The sequence below is a fragment of the Medicago truncatula genome, chromosome 4, assembly GCF_003473485.1.
Source record: "Medicago truncatula cultivar Jemalong A17 chromosome 4, MtrunA17r5.0-ANR, whole genome shotgun sequence".
Taxonomy (NCBI): Eukaryota; Viridiplantae; Streptophyta; class Magnoliopsida; order Fabales; family Fabaceae; genus Medicago; species Medicago truncatula.
In genome coordinates, this window is record NC_053045.1 from 39,014,202 (window position 1) to 39,034,902 (window position 20,701).

Here is a 20,701-nt window from a genome sequence, read left to right on the forward strand (position 1 = left end):
AAAATGATTTGTGTACCCAAATTTTTTTTTGGTTACAAGATTTGTGTACCCAATTAAAAAATCATACTAATTCCGAATCAAAACAAATACACTCTCTTCTACAATTGATAATTGTTCTAAGTGGTAAAGAATTTGAACTTCTTAAATAAATTAGCAGAGCCCTTTAAATATTAGCAGAGAGAATGTATTATTTTCACTCTCTTGATAATTGAGGATCGTTTTGGAACCTTCATCACATATTGGGGTTTAATGCAATTTTTTCTTTAATTATTTTGCTTTTAAATAACCATTTTGAACCCTTTTCTTATTTATTGGAGTTTTTCTTTGGTCAAAAATATCTTTAAACAATTGTATTCATATAGTTAATGGAGCTCCCATCAAAGGACAAAACATTTGAAAGAACCGAGTTCAATTTACTTCAAAATAGATTAAACAATTGTGAAGAAATGCTCAATCACACTAAATTTACTTTAAAATCAGACATCGAATTACCAGAAGCCCACGTATAAAGATACACAATTCAATTTTTAAAGTATATGAACTTCTAAAAAAATATTCTTGATCCTTAAGTATATGAAATATATCAATTTAGTCATAACAAATTATATTGATGAATTTTTATATATTTTAAAAACTATTTTTTTTTTTTACAAGAAAAACTACTAAATGATTATCTCTCTCTCACATATTTGAATGTGCTTCTTAGTCCGGTTCTTAAAAAAACCCGAACCAACCAAGTGCTTTCTCTTCTCCATCACCTTGACCCGGTTGTCCAAACCCCCAAAAACCCTCTCTCTCTCTCTCTCTCTCTCTCACTACACACTCACTGTGACTGCAATGGCGTCGCTGAAGCTTCTTCTCTCTCAAGCTCGCCGCCACTGTTTCACCAACCACCCTTCCCATTTCCACTCTCCCCTTTCTCATCCCTTCAGATCCTTCTCTTCTTCCTCCGAATCAAACCCTCTCTTCCAACAACCCATTCCAATCCAACCCGTCTCCTACCCCGTCAAACCTCAAGACCCGCCTCCACCTGAACCCGAATCCCAACCTTCCTCCGACACTCAACCTCCTCCACCGCCTCCTCAAGCTTCTAACACCCCCATCCCCGAACAACCACGCGCCTGGACGCGCGAGGATATTCGCTATGTAAAAGACGCGCCGTCAATAACTCCGGTTTCTTATCCTGTGAGAGTGGCGCCACTTCCCGACGATAAGGCACCAGTGGATGTCGATGCAATGGAGACTGAGAGGAGGAAAATTGAGGCGGAGGATCAGCTGAGGAAGAAAATGATGAAATCTGTGGAAGATGAAAAAATGAAGGTTCCTTTTCCTTTGTTCATTAAGCCTAAGCAAAAGGAGAAACCTCCTCTTTTTGATTTGTCTGAAGCCATTCGCCAAGTTAAGGTACGGAAAGAGATTATTACCCTTCATTCTATCATTCATTTTGTAATAATTCATTCGTGATTGGCCTGTGTTACTTAATTTTTAACCCATTTAAGTAGAATTAAGCTGTTGGTTTAAATTTAACATTAGGTTTTGCAAATGGGAAATTGTTTGTGAAACTTTCAATAAGTAGTTATTGGATAAATAACTTAATTAAGTGCTTTTAGTATAAATGCTTATCATGTAAGTACCTATGCATAAGTTGTTTCTATAACAATAGAAAAAATAAAGTCATATTGTTTTGATAGGTTACTATAAGCTGTTTTCATAATCTCTCCCAAATTGGCTCACAAGTGCTTATGCCGGTAGACAAGCTCAAATGAGCTTATTCTAACAAACCCAGTGCTGTATTTTTTAAATAGTCATGCAGCTTAATCTATTTACTCCTTCTACTAACTTCTTCATAAACATTTATAAATTTACAAGAGCCTATCTCAGTTCGAAAGTTCCTAAAAGTTAGAAGTTTATTCAAACTAAACCCTATGGTATTGCTATTGTAAAACAATTTGTACGTTGCTGTTATTTAGAAATTTTGGAAAAGCACCTGTGTGATAAATCGTGTTAATGTGGTTGAACCTTAGTTGTTCGTATATACTGTCGATAAGATACATCAAATGGCACTTTATATATTTTAGTGAGAAATTGAAGATGAATCCCACAAATCTTCCTGGAAAGAAATATCAATTGCAATGAAGTTCTAGAAGGGCCACAACTTGTAGATGTGAATGTGTACATACATGTGAATGTTTATGCATGTAATCATAGGTATACTATATATTATATATGTTATGTGCTAGTGTAATGGGTGTACTCTGAGACAGTTTCCCCCTGTTGCACTTTGAAGTTTGAATTTCAAATATTCATTGTTTATAACAATTCTATTGGTTGTTTCCGTACTCTCTTGCACTCTTTACATTTTCTAATGACAAATGATGCCAAATTAATGCAGTAGTAGGAATTAGGATTAGGATAACTAAAAGCCATAAATTAAGTAACATGGCAAAGATATCTCTATTCTTGATTGGCTGAGAAAGAGAAATTTGTCTTTTCCAAATGTTTTCGTCATTTATATATTTTTCATTCACTTATGTCTAAGTTTTGGTGCCATTGGCTGGATTATGGATACTGCACATCTGTAACAATTACCTCCATCCTATTTTACCTGTAATGTTCCATTGCTTACTCTCAGTTAATATAATTACATATTGTTCAGGCCAATGCCAAGGCAAAGTTTGATGAAACTGTTGAAGCACATGTAAGATTGGGCATTGATTCAAAGCGAACAGAACTGGTATATTCAATATATTTCTTTTTCCTGTTCTGCATCTGTTTGTGTATATTTTGTGTGCTTCAGTGATTCTTTGAATGCCATGTATGCTTTAAATTTGACATGTTAACTGAAGTTCTGTAGGTTTGGCCTGTTCAACAAGTTACATACTATCATTGATACTCTCAAAACTTGGGAGACATGCCCTTTTAATTAACATCTACTAGTTATTTGTTGTCAATGGATAAATAAATAGGCTCTCATCTATATAACTTTCATGTGCTAGAAATATCTACGAGTACTTCAAATTATCCCATCTCGAATCACCTACCCTGTATTTGCAAGTATACTTTGAATTGATAGTTAGAGAAAGGGGTCTTATTTTTTGATATATTCAGCAAACATGGAACATCTCTATGTTATATTCAGAAACTTCTTGATATCATTACCCTTGCTCACGACATGTTTTTGATTAATATCTTTGAGTTATATAGCTTTTTCAAATGTTTTAAGTACTGCATACTGTGAGATCTATTATTATTTATGTCAAATGAATTATTTATTGAAGAAATTTCTTCCAAGACTGCAAACTAGTTGGATCTAAAAAATTCTCATTATTTTTCAGTTTAAACTTTTTTGTGCTTATACATCTCATATCACTACTATATTCTGTTTTTGGATAAAAATTCTTATATGCTGTTTTCTCAATCCTTTATTTTAGAAGTTAATGGTTTCAACTCTGGCAGGCAGTTCGTGGTACTGTGATTCTGCCTCATGGTGCCCCTAAGGTAACTTATGTACATTAAGCAATTGATATTGATATAAAGATCGGTTTATCATCTAACTATCCATATCTTCCAGGCTGTTACTGTGGCTGTTTTTGCAGAAGGGGCAGAGGCAGAGGAAGCAAAAGCTGCCGGAGCTGATATAGTTGGTGGTAAAGAGCTTATTGAGGAGATTGCTAGTAATGAACTGATCTCTTTCTCCAAACAATTTTGTTGATCATGCTGATAGATTTTTCCCATACTAAATTTATGGAGAGAATGTGCAGATGCATATCGTCTCTTGTTGGTTCTGTGCTTGCTTTTCTTAGTCGCATGTTCTTCTCCCTCTGTGTATATATGCTAGCTTATCTGTGTATATATTTTTTTCTTCTGTTTTTCTCTGTTTGTGCTTATGCCTAAAATATTTTAGTATGCACTCTTTTAGTTACATGTGTGACACTAATTTTTTTCCATCACGTGTTCATGTTTAGAGACATTTTAAATTTTACTCAACAGTGCAGCGAGGTTTAACTTGCATGTTAAATTGCCTTGGTAATTAGAACTTTCTCTCTTTAGGCTGAGAATGTAAAATCTATAAAGTATGTTATTCATATCTAATAGAACTTATACTCTTATAGGTGGTAATAATAAGCTCAAAGTTGACAAGTGCTTCTCCACTCCTGGAATGGCACCACATCTTGGAAAGGTATCTTTAATCTGAATCGTCTTGTTCTTTTACAATCATCTAAATTAACGGCTTCTTCTAAAGCTTATATGAATTGGTATGCAGATAGCACAATATCTCAGAAAGCGGAGACTGATGCCAGACAAGAAAGTTAGTTTCTCAATGTTGGTTGACATTTTATATTTTTTTAAAGTGTAGGGCATGTGGACTGTATTTAACTCTAGTTTTGGCTGTATTAATATGGTTTGCAGCTAGGTACTCTGACTAGTGATATTGCTGGGCAGTTGAAAGAGCTAAGACAGGGTCGCATTGAGTTTAAAATGGAAAGTAAATCAATTTTGCATGTGGGAGTTGGAAAGGTACTGTTGTATTTACTTCTAACTACTTCTAGATTTCACTACAATAGGTGTGTTGCACAAGATATTTTCATGTGCTTACAGTGATATCCACAGGTAAGCTACAAAGAAGAGAATTTACGGGAGAATATTGGTGCATTTATGAATGCTGTATTGCAAGCAAAGCCTGCTGGCTTAAAGAAGAGTAAGTAGTATACACTCTCTTATGCTGTCCCCCTCCCCAATAATCGTTGGAGAAAAGGATGAAATGTCAGATCAGAACTGTGAAAATTGATGTTATGGTTGTTCTTTCTCTCCACTTTCCATAATTTTCTTAGGTTTTCTCACTTTACAACATTAAAGAACTTTTAGCAGAGTAAAAAAAAGGAAAAGAGTCTGCTAAGATTGATTACCTCACACACAAGAAAACAGAATATGCTGTCATCATAAGTCGGATAATCTCTCAGAGAATGCATTCCTTTAACTTCTACTATGATTAGGTATAGAAGCCTAATGCTATATGGGTTAAAACTAAAACATACGCTGCTAAATCTTCAAGACACAAAAACAAGGCCCATAACTCCTAGGTATCATAAACCCAGGTTTATATACAAACCAATACTACTATACTGCTATGAAATACAAATATCGGTAACGTTGCACTATGTTTGAAAAATAAAAGTTGAATAAAGTAACAGCTTAAAATTACCAGTGAATATAAGAATACTGATTTATTGAGGTAATGGAATAATAAAACCTTCCTCAAAGTTAAATAACTACTACCAAAATGATGACTTGGTATGCTGAGGATATTTCTATTATCTTTGATCTTATGCCTTTTTAATCCTGGTGTAACATGATCACAAGTTTTGTATGCTGAGGATATTTCTATTATCTTACACTTGCTTTTTTGTTGTCCAGCTTCTAAATATGCCGGGTACGTGCTGTCTGTCCATATATGCAGCACGGTAAACTCTTACATCCCCATTCTGTTTTTTTCTAATGCTTATTTTACATATTTAAGGCTGAAAAGTTACTACTCCCTCTGTTCCAAATTACATGTCATTCTAGCAAAAAAAAAAAAATTGTTCCAAATTATGTCATTTTACAATATCAATAAATAAGTAATGCTTATTTTCCCATTATGCCCTTTACTATTTATTGCTTTATTTTTTTCCAGTTCTTTTAATTTATGTTTTCCATACCATTAGTGAAGGATATTTTTGTAAAATAACTCATAATTGCTTTTTTCTATCCAAAATTAATTGCATTTCTTAATATATGTGAAATTCCTAGAATGACATAAAATATGAAACGGAGGGAGTACTTCATTCTAGCTCTTCATATTACCTGTTGTTTGTTACTGAGTTTTTTTTAGGGGATCTGTCATTCTGTTGTTGCTGAGTTAGACATTGAATGTGTGTGAAATTCCCCTCTCCCATCCCTATTCCCTTCTGAAAAAGGAATACAGTAACGGAATTTGAATTCGAAATGATGGAACATCTACTAAACATTTTGCTGAAATAATTAATGTGAAATTGGGATTTTTTTTATTCACGGGGAGAGTTTCGTGGAGTGGGAAACGAGGTTTAGCCAACGATATAATCAACTATGAAAGATAAAAAGGAAGATACCATTGTTAATGTCTTTCTGTGGAGGATAATAATTGGGATTCTATATTCCAGTATGTTTTGGCCTTTTGTATGTCTGCAGATGAATATAAATTATGCACTTTTTTGTGGTATCATTTACAATTGGATATATCAAAATGCACATAGGATAAAGGGTGGGGTTACATGATATAGTGGAAGGTTTCCGATTTTCATTTGTAGTGAGATCACACACTGTAGATTTGCAATCTAATCAGATTTATATGAAACTTTATATTACCTTTGTCTAGAGCGCATACATGATAGATATCCATAAAAATGTGCGACCTGGCAATTTACTGTGATAGCATAAAGGGAGGAGAGAGGTGATAACCATTTGCACGGAAAAATTATATTTCTTAATACACGGGTTTCATAAAAATTTGTGATTGCACGAGAAAACAGAGGGTATTAAATAAGGGAAGAAGCGAAGAAAAGGCATAATTTGCTAGTGTCATTATCTGTAGTGATGGGGAACATTGTCGTATTCTTGTATGCATTTTCTTTCTTTTAAGTTATTCATTGAAAATCGTATTGATGCAGATTGGCCCAGGTATACCTGTATCAATACAGTCGTTATCCAAAGCAGCAGATAACTATAAGAAAGCGCATATGGTATAAATCACGTGGATACAGGCAGGCTTTCGACGTGAAAGTGAATTTTGATGAATCATATGTTGCTGTAGTTTTTTGTTCATTACCATTGATTTTGTAAGGTTTGTTGTGTGATATAGGTGGCAATAAGTAAATCAAATATTACATTTTTTGTAGTAGCTAGATGAACTTTTTGGTCGTGTTCTCTTGGTTCATGTTGCTCATTGTAACACTGAATATATAGCTTACTAAATTTATTCTTAGTAATGTTGAGCTAACCCCTTGATTCTTAGTAATGAAAAAACCATGCTTTACTGATGCGGTGGAAACATATTTCATATGACAATTATTCTATTCTTAACCATGGTTTTTTTAAATCTTAGAAGGGAATTATCAACATCATTTGAAATTTTATCCGATGTTTTTTTGGCGCTAATTTGAACGACCCAAGCCACGATTTTCAAGCTTGGGTTTTCTTGTAATGTTAATAAACCGCATGTTACATTTTTTTTTTTTTTAGGAAAACCGCATGTTACATTTAGTGCTAAGTTTGATATGCAAAATGATGACACGCCTGATTTGTAAATGCCAATTCTCGGCATCATGTGTAAAAAATGACAGCTTTTCATTTTTCCCTTCAATGATCATATTTTCATGAAAAGGCCAGGTATCAGGAGGAAATCACGACATCTCAATTGAGTTTTTAAGAGGCAATTGATCTTTACAAGAATTTTTAAGAAAAGTTGTCATTTTCATATTTGCCTACAATTGATATTTTCATGATCACGAACTTTGAGTTGTTAAACTTATCATATGTAAATACTAATTGAATTTTTAATAACACAAAGAATGATCAAGAACTTTGACCTCCTCAAGTCACTGTTCCTATATGTATAGATTAGAGAATTATGTATTTTTTTATTTTCATTCAACCTCTTACAATTAAATGCCATTGCCTTCGCAAAGTTGTTTTTTCCATTTCCAACATAGGCAGAAATGATGGCATGGCATCAAATTAGCCGCACTCACTAGTCTCAATCCAACTTACAAGGACTGTAAAATAATCCAAGCTTTTAAATATCCTTTCTAGCATCAACAAAAGCGTAAAGATACACAGCCAAGAAAATCCTTTTCACAGAAGAGTAAAACTGTAAGAATACTCATTAATGAAACCTCTTAATCTACTTCTCAAATTGTTTAATCTTGAATCACAAATGAAACAAGATGAAATTATATAAGATGGCTACATGTGCCCAAATTTTATTGTACTCCCTCCCTTGATTCTACTTCTGAGCTTTTGTCATTTCCAAGGACAAAATTTGGTGTGTAGCATAAATGAATAATTTAGGCTGATTTTGTAACTTCGTTGATAGCGTTAGCCACATATCCAACGTTGCTTGTATTAAGACCAGCCATACTGTCAAAAATCACATATATGTAATGTAAGTAAACATAGTATGTGTCAATCTTCAAGGAACTCATAAGTCATAATGTAAAGATAATTCCAATAGAAAGAGACTTAAGATTAGGTGTGTAACCTTATACGACCACTACGAGTCATGTAAATATGAAACTCGTTTGTCAAACGATCAACTTGTTCTGGTGTCATCCCGCTGTAGCAGAACATTCCAATCTGCACAAGTTCAATCCTTTTTTTAACACTTTGTTGTGAAAATGATGAAAAGAAGTTCAATCCAAACATATATCCCTCTCCCATACCAAGATGCTTGGTCTCCAAGTAACCATAAATATAAGGGGAAAGGGATGAAAACTCCTCAAGCAACTAAAATAAGCAAAGAAAAATACCTGATTGGTTATGTGATTCCATGGCAAAGGAGATCCAAGGTTTTCCAAGTTCTCTCGTAGTGCAGTCCTCATTCCAATGATGCGGTCTGCCATTACCTGTAAAGAAGTCATCTTTGTAAGTTCATTTTCTATCCATTGCCACAACCTATATATGTATATCTGTAATCTCCTACTGATGAACGGGGGATGAGTAGCTCACTTGGTTAAGCTAAGGGATCAAAGAAGTTAATAAGTTAAAAAGTCCAATGTTCGATTTCTGACAAGGGAAAAAAAAATACTAACATAACAATTCACAACTCATCTCAACAATTAACAACTCACTTGGTTGAGCATTGTCATTTTTGATATATAGAAATAAGTCTGAGGTCAAACAGTAAGCCTAGATTTAGACGAATTTTACGTATGGTGTATCACCTGTGTTTTTAGCATAAAGTTCTTGAGGAAAAAGAAAAGGCTGAGAGAGATGTGGAGTAAAGGAGGCTAAGAAATAATAACACTTTACCTTAACTTCTTTAAGCCATAGCTTCTTCAGTTCTGGATCACCAAGGACAGTTGAAATAACAAGTGCTCCATGAAGAGGTGGATTACTGTACATGGGTCTGGCAATCAACTGCAATTGACTTTTTACTGCCACAGCTTGTTTTTCATTTTCGCAAAGCAAGCTGCGAGGAACTCAAAATTATAAGCGTAATATTTGCATAATGTAATTTACATTTTATGCTTAAGTAATACTTTAACAGTTTACTTGCCAAAAAGATATATCTCTGAATTCAAAAGATAAATATAAAATTACCTAAGGCATCCAACTCTCTGGCCATACAGTCCCATATTTTTTGCATATGATTGAGCAACTCCTATTAAATGACTATCATTAAGAAAAATCCTGATCGCTTTTGCATCTCTCTCTGGATCGCCACTAGCAAAACCTTGGTATGCCATGTCAAACAAAGGGAAATGACCTTTAGCCTGAAAACAATCATATAACAATCAACAAAAAGCAGAGTCTATAACTGAAACAAGAACAAAATTCCATGACTCAATATATCATTCCTCTCTTTTACCTTGAATTGGGAAGAGATCTCTCTCCATTGTTCTTCTGAAGGATCTACTCCAGTAGGATTGTGAGCACAAGCATGAAGCAGAAAGAAAGAACCATCTGGAGCATTCTGAGTGAGAAAGAAATAACCATTTTAAGAGGTAAGGAGAGTGAGAGTAATATCATAGATTCAGCTATAAAAATTGACATCTAAAGCGTCTCTAAATAATGTTACCTTAATGTCAACCATCAGTCCAGGAAAATCCAATCCTTTAGACTCAGGATGATAGTAACGGAATGTCTTGATAGGCACTCCTGCATCTCTCCAAATGTTATGGTGGCCGTAATTTATTACTTAAGAAGATTAATAATTATAGGTAAGATATCGAACAAATATCTAAATTTATATGGGTTAATAGTGTTTTTCACCCCTGTAATATAGGTCATTTCCGGTTTTCGCTCCTATAAAATTTTCGGTTTGAATTGCATCCTTGTAAACGAATATAGAAAAAATTCAGATTTTTTATTCGAAAATTTTATTCCGCAATTTTAATAAAATATTGGAAAAAAAATCATTTCATTCCACAAATATAAGATTTATGATTTCTACCTCCTCTAGGGAAAAGCTTAATTCTAGGAAAAATGAAATTTCCACGACTTTTTTAAAACCCTCTAAATTTGTATTCAGATTTTTAAAAATTATATTTTTTTTCAGAATGTTTTTAAAAAATCTGACCTTTTTTTTAATTTTGAAAATTTAATTTTTTTGTATTTTGAAAATTTAATTTCAGAATTTTTTAAAATCTTTTTAATCGAAAAAAATCTTAATAGTTTTTAATTTTTTTTTCGATTTTTCTAAAAAAAAAGACTATTTTTCTGTTTTTTTTTATATTTCGGAAAAAATCTTAATATTTTTTCTGAATTTTTTAAAAATTATTTTTCGATTTTTTAAATTTTTGAAAAAAAAACTGAATATTTTTGTTATTTTTTAAAATTTGTTTTTAAATATTTTAAAAATAAAATCTGATGTGGATATATTTTTTACACATGGCCAATTAAAAAAAATGCAAAATCAGCGCCACGTAAGCGAATTTGTTGAGTTGGATGGGGGAGGGGTGTTTTCCGGAAGAAAAAAAAAAAGTTTTACAAGGATGCAATTCAAACCGAAAATTTTATAGGGGCGAAAACCAGAAATAGCCTATATTACAGGGTGAAAAACACTATTAATCCAATTTATATCAAACTTGGAAGACTCAAAAAATAGTCACTTGGCCCAGGTGAGAACTGGCATATAGATTTGGGTTTTGGGATGAAAACGCTGTTGAAATGCGGCAAAAAGTCGACATGCACCAGTCCCAGATAAAGCCTGAACTGCAGCTATTCGTTTATCCTTGATGAACTCAGAATCATCTCCATATGCCAGCTTCAGTGATTCTTCAATCATATGGATGCTCCCACCAATAGGAAGATACTCCCTGCTCAAATAGGAATGGCATAAACTAAATTAAACAGTATTATTTAACAAAAATACAGCATAAAATAGGGTCTCATACTTTTATATTCCCGTATTACTATTAAATTAATTAGTATTTTCAAATCTATAACAGATATCTCAAAATCAATGTTATCATTAGCCAAAAAAAGTAAATAAAAATTTATGTCTAAAAACTAATATATTTTTTTAGAGGAGACTGAAAAATAAACTAAAAGCATACGTTTGACTCACATGAATTGGTTTCCTGCAATTCTCCTCTCAGCTTCTCTAACACATTCCAAAACCACTGGCTTTCCTTTATCATTGTGATACGCACACTTCTATATTTTGCAAATAAAACATAATAAAATTCAAAATAAGCAGAAAAAAAATATCCGAAACAGATATAGCAAAAAGTACTTGAAGAACTCACAACTCCAACATTGACTTTGTATGGACTCTGATCAGCGAGAAAAGCTTCCGCAACTCCAAGGATTGGATCCTTAGGAGCTGGCTCGATATTCCTGAACCACGAAGACATGAATCTAGCTCCGGCAACGAAGCTCCGGTTGAGTAGATTACGAATCGCCATAACTCGTGGGAACTTATATGTATTTTTTTGATAAAATAATTCCCACTGAATTTATTTTGCGTATTTTAATGTGTTTTTATATCCTACCGTACGTTCTTTTAATATGTTAATTAATGCATGTCACGTTCTTGTTTGAAAATCGTATTGGTGTTCATTTGAATGATCCAAACCACGGTTTTCAAGCTCATTTTTCCTTGTAATGATAATAAACCACATGCTACATTTGATACAAAACTTGATTTGCAAAATGTTGAATCTCACCGTTCAGTTTTCCCTATGGTGATCAGTTCCTACATCGGAGTTGGAACACTATAACTAACCAAACTCTCTTTTAAGGCGCAGAAATTCAATTGTCTCCGGGATGAGGAAAGGGTGTGGCAGTGCTATGTGCCTAGGACCCACAAACAAATGATGGCGGGTCCCACATAATTTGTAAATGTTGTGTTTTTGAAAAAAATTAGAGAGATATAAGGTGACAACTAGGGTACCCATGGAAGAATGGTGGGTAATTTACCTCAACCAATACACATTAGTCACATGAGCACATTTTTAAGTGGTATCATGAACTATCTTGACTCCACCAGCAAATTGCTCATTTTCATTGGTTGGTGGATAAATTACCCACCATTCTTCAAAGGTAATCTAGAAAAAACCGAGATGTAAACACATAGAGCACTGCTAAACGGTGCGAAAACACTTTAACATAAACTGACAACCCAATTGCCGACACATATATAGTGTGGTAATATTGAAAATGTATGGAGGACAAAATTGGCAACCTCAAAAATATTGGATTATTTCTGTCACAAACCAGCTCAGCCTTTATGGTGATACAACTCAAATTATATAATCCGATATATTTTTTCAATAAATTCTTAACACAAGGGGGTGCATGTGGATATTCGGATTTTATAATTCGAACGTCCCTTATGCATGCTTCAAAGTATTGTGCATATGAGCTTGTATGGATTATAAAATCCTAAGTACTTATTTGTTCAAATTTTATATATTTGAATTGGTGAAAAACTTATTTTTCTTCCAAAAAAATAGGGTAAGTTTTTTTTTTGTTTTTGAATTATATAATTCGAAGAATACTGAGAGAATTTGGGATCCGGATCATCTCCTGCGTCATATTTGTTCTGCCATCATCATGCCCCTAATCCAATGGCTGCCAAATAAAGTAAATAAATAAAATACAAAAGAATGAGAGAGAAATGAACTTCATTATTTCTACACGCTGCTTTCCATTTGCCAGAACTTCTCAATGTTCTCATCAATCATCCATGTAGCAAACACATCTAGTTCATTCATTTGATTATGTACAAAATTAAAAATTAAATAAAAAAAAAACTAAAAAATGGTAGAAACATTGTGAAATTGAATTGAACAGAGGGAAAAGGAAAACGAAAGCGGCTGTTATTATAGTCAGAAAGAGTGAACAAAGAAAGAGTAGTTGAGAGTGTATTGAAACTTGAAAGAGTAAATGGCTTAATCGACCAGTCGTCTCAACGATTTTGTTGGGTTTTTATTTTCCTGAATCACAAACTGCTCTTGTTTTTGTTGCGTTTTTATGCAAACTAACCCTCGGCCGCTGTGCTAACATGGTGCATATTCGAAGAACAACTAGTCACCGCCGCCGAGTAAACGAACCCTCCGCCGTCGTGAAAACGTTGTGTTCATTTGAAGACCAACTCGTCGTTGCTTTTCACCGGTGATGAAAGTTGTGTGCTTGATCATTGGCGGTTCTGTTTCTGTATTGTTTTTTATTGTTCTCTTTTTAACCATTGGATTGATCGAACGATGGAAAACAGCGGAGGAGAGATAGCATGAGAGTAAACTGGAGAGGATCCGGATCCAAGAATTTGGTACACACCACTTGAAAAGAAAGAGGGTGGAAAATGAAATTGCGATTTATTTTATAGATGAGTGTGAAGTTATTCAACTGAAGGTCTAAGGACACACTTTTTTGTAAAGACAGAAAACTACTGCCTTGTATTTAATTTTATTTTTTTTTATCTTTAGTACACCTTGTATTGTATTTGATTATTTTATTTTATCTTTAGTACACCTTGTATTTGGATAATTTTTATTAATATATATTACCTTCGTTTCTAGATATATGACCATTTTAAAAATATTTTATCCATTTTCATAAGACCCCATTGCTATTTTCAGCTACATTAATTATTTTTTTACATACATATCCTTATTTATTATACATCTTTTTCTTCAATCAACAATAAATAACATGCTGAAAACAAAAACTAATTATCTCTCAAAGGATAAAATTATAAAAGTAACAGTGATTACAAACAATTTAATACAAATATGATTTTGACAAAAGAGTCTTATATTAAAGACGGATGTAATCCAATACAAGGTGTCTTAAAGATAAAAAATAAAAAAAATAAAAAAATAAAAAAATTAAATACAAGTCACGAAGCATAAAACCAAAGACAATCCTCAACAAAAACAAACAACTACCTAAGACAAAATAAACTCCCAAAAAAATACAAAAAAAGAAAACACTCAGGTCAAAGATCACAAGCACAAAATCACATGAATTCATCATTGATGAAATTTAAACTCAAGTCTTTAACATGGATTGTGAAGTGTGAACCACCACCAAGAGCACAATTTAATGATTTCTACAATGTTATCGAAGACAAACTCAAACACAAATCATCCAAAGAGTACACTTGCATGCAAATGCAACTGTTGAACTGTACTTTAGTCGTTGTTACCAACACGCAGCCGTTTGTTTTTTAACTCTCTATTTTGATAAAGTTGTGCTAACCTTACTTGAGCAACAAGTTATCTTTACCTGAAAATGGAAATGTTAACGAGTGCCTCCGGGGCACTCTTTAAGAATCATTAATATTAACTTTTTTATAAAAAACTGTGTAATCAATGCATAGGAATTTGTAACATTTGACTTTTTCAAAGAATATTTTCTAAATTTATGATCCTTAAAGAGTGGCCCGGGGGCACTCGTTAACAAGACCCGAAAACTTATGCCAATAGATAAACCCAACTAAGTCAATCCAAACACACCTATATGTCTGTCTGGCAATTAAAAGGCCATTTGCCTTAACAAAGCTGTTTTTCCATTTCCGACAAAAGCTGAAATATTAGCATGGCATCAAATTAGTCGCACTCATTAGTCATTAGTCTCAATCAACTTATAAGGAGTCTCAAACAATCTAAGCTTTTATATATCCATTCTAGCAAAAACAAAATCGTAAAGATTAACAGCCAAGAACAATCCTTATCACAGTATAGTAAAACTGTAAGAATAATCATCAATGAAACCTCTTATTCAATCTACTTTTCAAATTATTCAATATGTCGAATCGCAAATGAAACAAGGTGAAAAGGCATAAGATTGTCACTAGTGCCCAACTTTTATTCTGCTCCCTCCAATAATTCTACTTCTGAGGTATTTGTCGTTCCAAAGGACAAAAATTTGGAATGTTGCATAAATGAATAATTTAGGCTGATTTTGTAACCTCGTTGATAGCATTAGCCACATATCCAACGTTGCCCGTATTAAGACCAGCCATACTGTCGTGATTACATGTATGTAATGTAAGTAAAATCGAAGCTCCAGTCTCCAAGAACTCATAATATAAGAGAAATGGCAATAGAAAAAAAAGAAAATTAATATAAAGTGTGTCACCTTATACGACCATTACGAGTCATGTAAATATGAAACTCGCTTGTCAAACGATCAACCTGTTCTGGTGTCATCCCACTGTAGCAGAACATGCCAATCTGCACAAAATAGTAACAGATACTTGTTTGAAAACTCAACCAACCAAGTTTTTAACACTTTGATGTGACAATGATGTTAGAAGTTCTATCCTTCAATAAAAGATGTATCCCTCTCCCCTACCAAGATACTTGATCTCCAAGTAACCATAAAAATAAGAGAGAAGGGGATGAAAACTCCTCAAGCAACTACAATAAGCAAAGAAAAGAAGAAAAAGTGGTTGAGAAATTGTGCATTCAACTGAACCTGATTGGTTATGTGATTCCATGGCAACGGAGACCCCAGATTTTCCAAATTCTCTCGTAGTGTAGTTCTCATTCCAATGATGCGGTCTGCCATAACCTGTAAAGACGCCATCTATGTAAGTTCATTTTCTATCCATTGCCACAACTTATTTATGCTTGTTTATAATTTTGTTTTGATGATTTACTAAATTTAAAAATGGTGTCTTCTTAAATTATCATTTGGAATATATTAATATAGAATAACATGGTTATTTGCAAAACTAAGCATAAGTTGTTGTTCAACCAATTATGTTAATTGAGCATTGTTATTTACAAATTACAATATATAGGAAAAAGTCTGAGGTCAAAAAGTAAGCCTAGGATTGGATGAATTTCACATATTATGGTGTAGCATCTAGCAATGCAGCATATCAGTGACTGAGCATAGCCTCAGTCACTAATGATAATCAGATATATGAATATGATATGTTCAACCATTCTACCTTAGAAAAATAGCATACTGCAGCATTATATATGGAATTTATACCATCAAATTTTTTATGGAAAAAGCAAAGGCTGAGAGGTGGGAGTAAAACTTTTATAGAGGACATTCTTTATCTTTAAGAAATAGTAACACTTTACCTTAACTTCTTTAAGCCACAACTTCTTCAAATCTGGATCACTGAGGACAGTTGAAACGACAAGTGCTCCATGAAGAGGTGGATTACTGTACATGGGTCTGGAAATCAATTGCAATTGACTTTTAACAGCCACGGCTTGTTTCTGATCTTCGCAAAGCAAGCTGCAAGGAACACAAAGTCATAAGTGTTACGTTGCGGAAAGTAATTTACATTTCACAGTCAAGCTAAAGTTCTGTAAACCAACTTAAGGCTTCAAACTAAAGAATTTCCAATGTTTGCATACATATCATTGTACACTTTTCAACTAATCACCCTTCTTTTAGTCATGTTAAAAGATAGAGTTATGGACAGAATTTTTTTGTAAAGTTACACACATGTTTTAGTACTTGTTAGTGAGTAGTATCAAGTTGGGGTGTGCAAAAATGTGGTTAACTGAATTGTATCCATTAATGTGGTTCAGTTCCAATGCAATTTAGAACCATGAACACCCCTAGTACCAACTAACTCTTTGGCCTAATACTAATCAATAATAACAGGCTACTTACCTAAGGCATCCAACTCTCTGGCCATACAGTCCCATATTTTTTGCATATGATTGAGCAAGTCCTAATAAATGACCATCATCAACAAAAATCCTGATGGCTTTTACATCTCTCTCTGGATTTCCACTAGCAAAACCTTGGTATGCCATGTCAAACAAAGGGAAATGACCTTTAGCCTGCAAACAATCATAGAAATGAACAACAAAAAGTGTCAATAATTGAAACAGCGAGAACAAAATCAATGATTCAATATATCATTGCCTTTTACCTTGAATTGGGAAGAGATCTCTCTCCATTGTTCTTCTGAAGGATCTACTCCAGTAGGATTGTGAGCACAAGCATGAAGCAGAAAGAAAGAACCATCTGGAGCATTCTGTGTAAGAAATAACCAGTTTGAAAGGTAAGAAGAGTACATAGTATGTTTTAAATAATTAAAGTGAGACTAATGGTCATTTTACAACTGCTTCGACGGGATTTGAACTTCATCCCTAGAGTTTACAATGTCAAACTCTTATTGATAAGCTAACACCTCATAGACCAAAAGTAGATAGTAACATAGCAAAGAGTTATGTATAAAGTGTGTCGGAAAAATGTTATGAATCAGAGCAATGTACCTTAATGTCATCCATCAGTCCAGAAAAATCCAACCCTTTAGACTCAGGGTGATAGTAACGGTATGTCTTTATAGGCACGCCAGCATCTCTCCAAATGTTATGGTGACTGTAATTTATTACATTACAAGATCAATAATTCTAGGCCAGATGTCTACCAAATATCAAAATTTATATAAAAAAAATATCAAATTCTGTAGACTCATAATCAATGGCAGTATTTAAAGGAAGATTTGGATTGAATACTGACTTGGACCAGGTGGGAACTGGTATATAGATTTGGGTGTTGGGATGAAATCGCTGTTGAAATACGGCGAAAAGTCGACATGCACCAGTCCCAGATAAAGCCTGAACTGCAGCTATTCTTTTATCCTTGATGAACTCGGAATCGTCTCCATACGCCAGCTTCAGTGATTCTTGAACCATATGTATGCTTCCACCCATAGGAAGATACTCCCTGCTCAAACGTTTGAAACGGTATAAAGCAATAGCATAAACTAAATCAAACAGTAGAGAAAAAAACTGTTTCAGGAGAATGTTACTAAGGTCTTGTATTAGAAGCCTTGTTGTCCAAGGTAGGTCTGAACCTGATGGTTCATTTAGTTCAATACACCGTAGGAAATTAAGTTTTACTATTTATTTGTTTCATTCTTTCTGAATAGAGAAATGATATTTGAACATCCATTTGGTAACAACTTCTGGGACAACTTTCTCTCTCATACTCACATCATTTTTTACTTTATCTCTCTATTACTATGGTTTCCGTGTCAATACTACTTTTTCTTTGTAAATTATGGTTGTCAAATAAGTTGTCACCAAATTGGTTGTTTAAATAACACTACTCTTCTGAATACCATCATTTTAAAACAGAGGTGATAAAAACTAATTCAACAAACGTGGTTTAAATGGCAGGCAAGCAGAAGTCAAAACTGGAAATATTAAAGATGTGCCGCAGTAATTGATCTTAACCGTCCAATCTCATACCATTCTTGTAGATATTAAAGATGACTTGTAATATGTCAGTGTTTTGTCTTCTTCAATATAGCTTATAAAAACAATTTATAGCATATACAAAAACAGTTTAAACTTATTTTATCTTTTGCTCTAAAAATAGCTTATGCAAGCTTATACATAAGCACCTATTTGTGCTATAAACCGTAAATAAGTTGTTTATCCAAACAGACCAGTTTTCTTCTCACTTTTAGAAATATTTTGGTAACCTGCCGTACTTTTTTCTAACAGAAAGGCAAAGTTAAAATCATAAACTAGCATTTGAAACTTTGAAAGTACTCCTAAATTTTTTTTTTTGTAAATTTCCAACAAGTCCCACATTCTACAAAACCAATTATTCCGTTACTATGAAATTCGGTCATCCAATACCTAACCTACTAAGCATCTTCTTTCTACTCCTTTCTAGCTAGTTTGGCACGCAAAACAATAAAAATTTAAGGTATGCGGACCCCACAAATATTATCTTTGAAACCAGAAAAAGCAGCAGCAGTAAAACAGGATTCCCTACATCATCCCAAAACATCTCAAGAAAGAAACAAATTGCACCACACAAAGCAAGGAATCGTGAATATCTGTAGCTGTCAAAGAACACTGCATCAACAAGTAGGTAGCGTTGTATTTCCAAAGACATTATTATGCCATCCAAGGCACGTACCAAAAAAGCAATGGGTTACGTGATCACCACAAAAAATGGCACATGAAAGCAATTATAGTCCCATTAAATTAAATAAAGTTGAAAAAACAAAATGCTACCTAAATGTTGTATTTTCTTTTGGTATACTAACAATTATAGTGTCCCTCGTATACAGGTTTAAAGAAACAAATTGTTAAGAGTTTGACTATACAAATTTTAAGATATTTTTACTAGTATATTTGTATTGTTAACTAGTAGCATAAGTAACTTGTCAACAATTTCCATTTTTTAATTATTGTACGAAGCTTCCATCAATGTTTAACAACGACTGATCTAACTAACAAAGAGAAAAGAATCAATCCAATAACCACATGCTTAAGTTTAAGAGATTCAAATATCTTACCATTTGAACCAATCTAAAATTAAATAAATAAATCCAATACTATTAATCTTATAATTAAATTAAATAAATAAATTACAAATAAAAAATCCAGTACTTCACAAAAATACAATATTTAATAGATTCTCAATTAAATTAAATAGTGAGAAGTCGGGAATAATGGATTACTACAACTTTTTTTTTTTTTTTTTATAAACTGCTACTATTATTATGAGTTATTTTCAAATCTTTAATAAAATATGTAAAAATCAATGTTAGCATTAACCAAAAAAATAATAATATTTGACTCACATGAATTGGTTTCCTGCGATCCTTCTCTCTGCTTCTCTAACACATTCCAAAACCACAGGCTTTCCATTGTCATCCCGATATGCACCCTGTTATAATTTTCAAATCAAACAAATAAATTTAATAAAATCATTGTGTGCATGCAAATATAATTTTACAAAAACAAAATAATATCGCACGAATTATAAATCTGATGATAAAAAACGATAGAACAGTGTTGCTATGTTATGGTATTACATTGGATCATTTCATTTCTCAAATAGATTTGAGTTTGATGAAAACAAGAAGAAAAATGGACCAAAGATAGAGAAAGACAAAGAAAAAAACTTACAACTCCAACATTAACTTTGTTTGGACTCTGATCCGCAAGAAAAGCTTCGGTAACTCCGAGGATTGGATCCTTAGGAGCTGGTTCGATGTTCCTGAACCATGAAGACATGAATCTAGCTCCGGTGACGGAGCTCCGGTTGAGAAATTGTCCGTTGAGAAGATTGCGAATCGCCATGGAAACAGAGAACAGAGGAAATGAAAGAAGAAAAAACAGAATGTGTTCACTAGGATCCAAATCTATGTTTGGGAACTGTAATTTATTATCATCGAGTTACGTGTTTTATTTATATTAGATTTTGACCATCATTCTTACTTTGTCAAACTCATTTTATTGTTAAATTTATCTTACATAATTACTATTAAATCCAGAAAATAAATTACTACTATTATTTTCTTTCTAAGATTTACATGAACGTATATGTAGACTTTGTCAAAAATAAATAAAAATTAACGTATATGTAGACAGAGAAAGTTACGTACTTGAAGGAAAAAAGGAAAGTTTTTTTACAGTAAAAAGGAAAGCTAGTTGAGCATGATTTTAAAAAGAATAATATCAAGGAAAATGCTAGATATCAAGAATGATTTTATAAAAAAAATTCAAGA

The 20,701-nt window shown here is 33.1% G+C and overlaps 3 protein-coding genes across 3 annotated transcripts; 1 reads left to right on the forward strand and 2 right to left on the reverse strand.

Annotated features, from left to right (window-relative positions):
* Positions 1-721: 721 nt before the first annotated feature.
* LOC11408457 (50S ribosomal protein L1) lies at positions 722-7,066 on the forward strand. Its single transcript, XM_003607555.4, has 10 exons — positions 722-1,404; positions 2,657-2,734; positions 3,457-3,498; positions 3,572-3,674; positions 4,113-4,180; positions 4,265-4,309; positions 4,411-4,518; positions 4,612-4,699; positions 5,416-5,462; positions 6,687-7,066. The coding sequence occupies exons 1-10, from the start codon at positions 838-840 to the stop codon at positions 6,762-6,764; spliced, it is 1,224 nt and encodes a 407-aa protein (XP_003607603.1). The 5' UTR covers positions 722-837; the 3' UTR covers positions 6,765-7,066.
* A 732-nt stretch (positions 7,067-7,798) lies between these two features.
* Positions 7,799-12,016, reverse strand: LOC11419383 (aspartate aminotransferase, mitochondrial). The gene is made up of 10 exons (XM_024781664.2): positions 11,487-12,016; positions 11,306-11,394; positions 10,848-11,054; positions 9,815-9,920; positions 9,605-9,709; positions 9,337-9,509; positions 9,046-9,205; positions 8,544-8,639; positions 8,276-8,370; positions 7,799-8,154 (listed from the first exon to the last, which is right to left on the reverse strand). The coding sequence occupies exons 1-10, from the start codon at positions 11,643-11,645 to the stop codon at positions 8,082-8,084; spliced, it is 1,263 nt and encodes a 420-aa protein (XP_024637432.1). The 5' UTR covers positions 11,646-12,016; the 3' UTR covers positions 7,799-8,081.
* A 2,766-nt stretch (positions 12,017-14,782) lies between these two features.
* On the reverse strand, positions 14,783-20,376 carry LOC11408458 (aspartate aminotransferase, mitochondrial). The gene is made up of 10 exons (XM_024782790.2): positions 20,100-20,376; positions 19,772-19,857; positions 17,686-17,892; positions 17,439-17,544; positions 17,093-17,197; positions 16,828-17,000; positions 16,284-16,443; positions 15,664-15,759; positions 15,325-15,419; positions 14,783-15,209 (listed from the first exon to the last, which is right to left on the reverse strand). Exons 1-10 carry the CDS (start codon positions 20,271-20,273, stop codon positions 15,137-15,139), a joined length of 1,275 nt encoding a protein of 424 aa, XP_024638558.1. The 5' UTR covers positions 20,274-20,376; the 3' UTR covers positions 14,783-15,136.
* Between the last annotated feature and the right edge of the window lie 325 nt (positions 20,377-20,701).

What these genes read in the sequence shown, in the direction of transcription:
- LOC11408457 (XM_003607555.4), top strand. Translation starts at nt 838, where the DNA reads ATGGCGTCGCTGAAGCTTCTTCTCTCTCAAGCTCGCCGCCACTGTTTC. An exon ending in AAGCCATTCGCCAAGTTAAG is followed by an intron (nt 1,405 to 2,656) that starts GTACGGAAAGAG and finishes CATATTGTTCAG; the next exon opens with GCCAATGCCAAGGCAAAGTT. An exon ending in CTGTCCATATATGCAGCACG is followed by an intron (nt 5,463 to 6,686) that starts GTAAACTCTTAC and finishes GTATTGATGCAG; the next exon opens with ATTGGCCCAGGTATACCTGT.
- LOC11419383 (XM_024781664.2), bottom strand. Translation starts at nt 11,645, where the DNA reads ATGGCGATTCGTAATCTACTCAACCGGAGCTTCGTTGCCGGAGCTAGA. An exon ending in ATTGCAGGAAACCAATTCAT is followed by an intron (nt 11,055 to 11,305) that starts GTGAGTCAAACG and finishes CTATTTGAGCAG; the next exon opens with GGAGTATCTTCCTATTGGTG. An exon ending in TATGGCTTAAAGAAGTTAAG is followed by an intron (nt 8,640 to 9,045) that starts GTAAAGTGTTAT and finishes ACTTCTTTACAG; the next exon opens with GTAATGGCAGACCGCATCAT.
- LOC11408458 (XM_024782790.2), bottom strand. Translation starts at nt 20,273, where the DNA reads ATGGCGATTCGCAATCTTCTCAACGGACAATTTCTCAACCGGAGCTCC. An exon ending in AGATCTCTTCCCAATTCAAG is followed by an intron (nt 17,001 to 17,092) that starts GTAAAAGGCAAT and finishes GATTGTTTGCAG; the next exon opens with GCTAAAGGTCATTTCCCTTT. An exon ending in TGTGGCTTAAAGAAGTTAAG is followed by an intron (nt 15,760 to 16,283) that starts GTAAAGTGTTAC and finishes GCGTCTTTACAG; the next exon opens with GTTATGGCAGACCGCATCAT.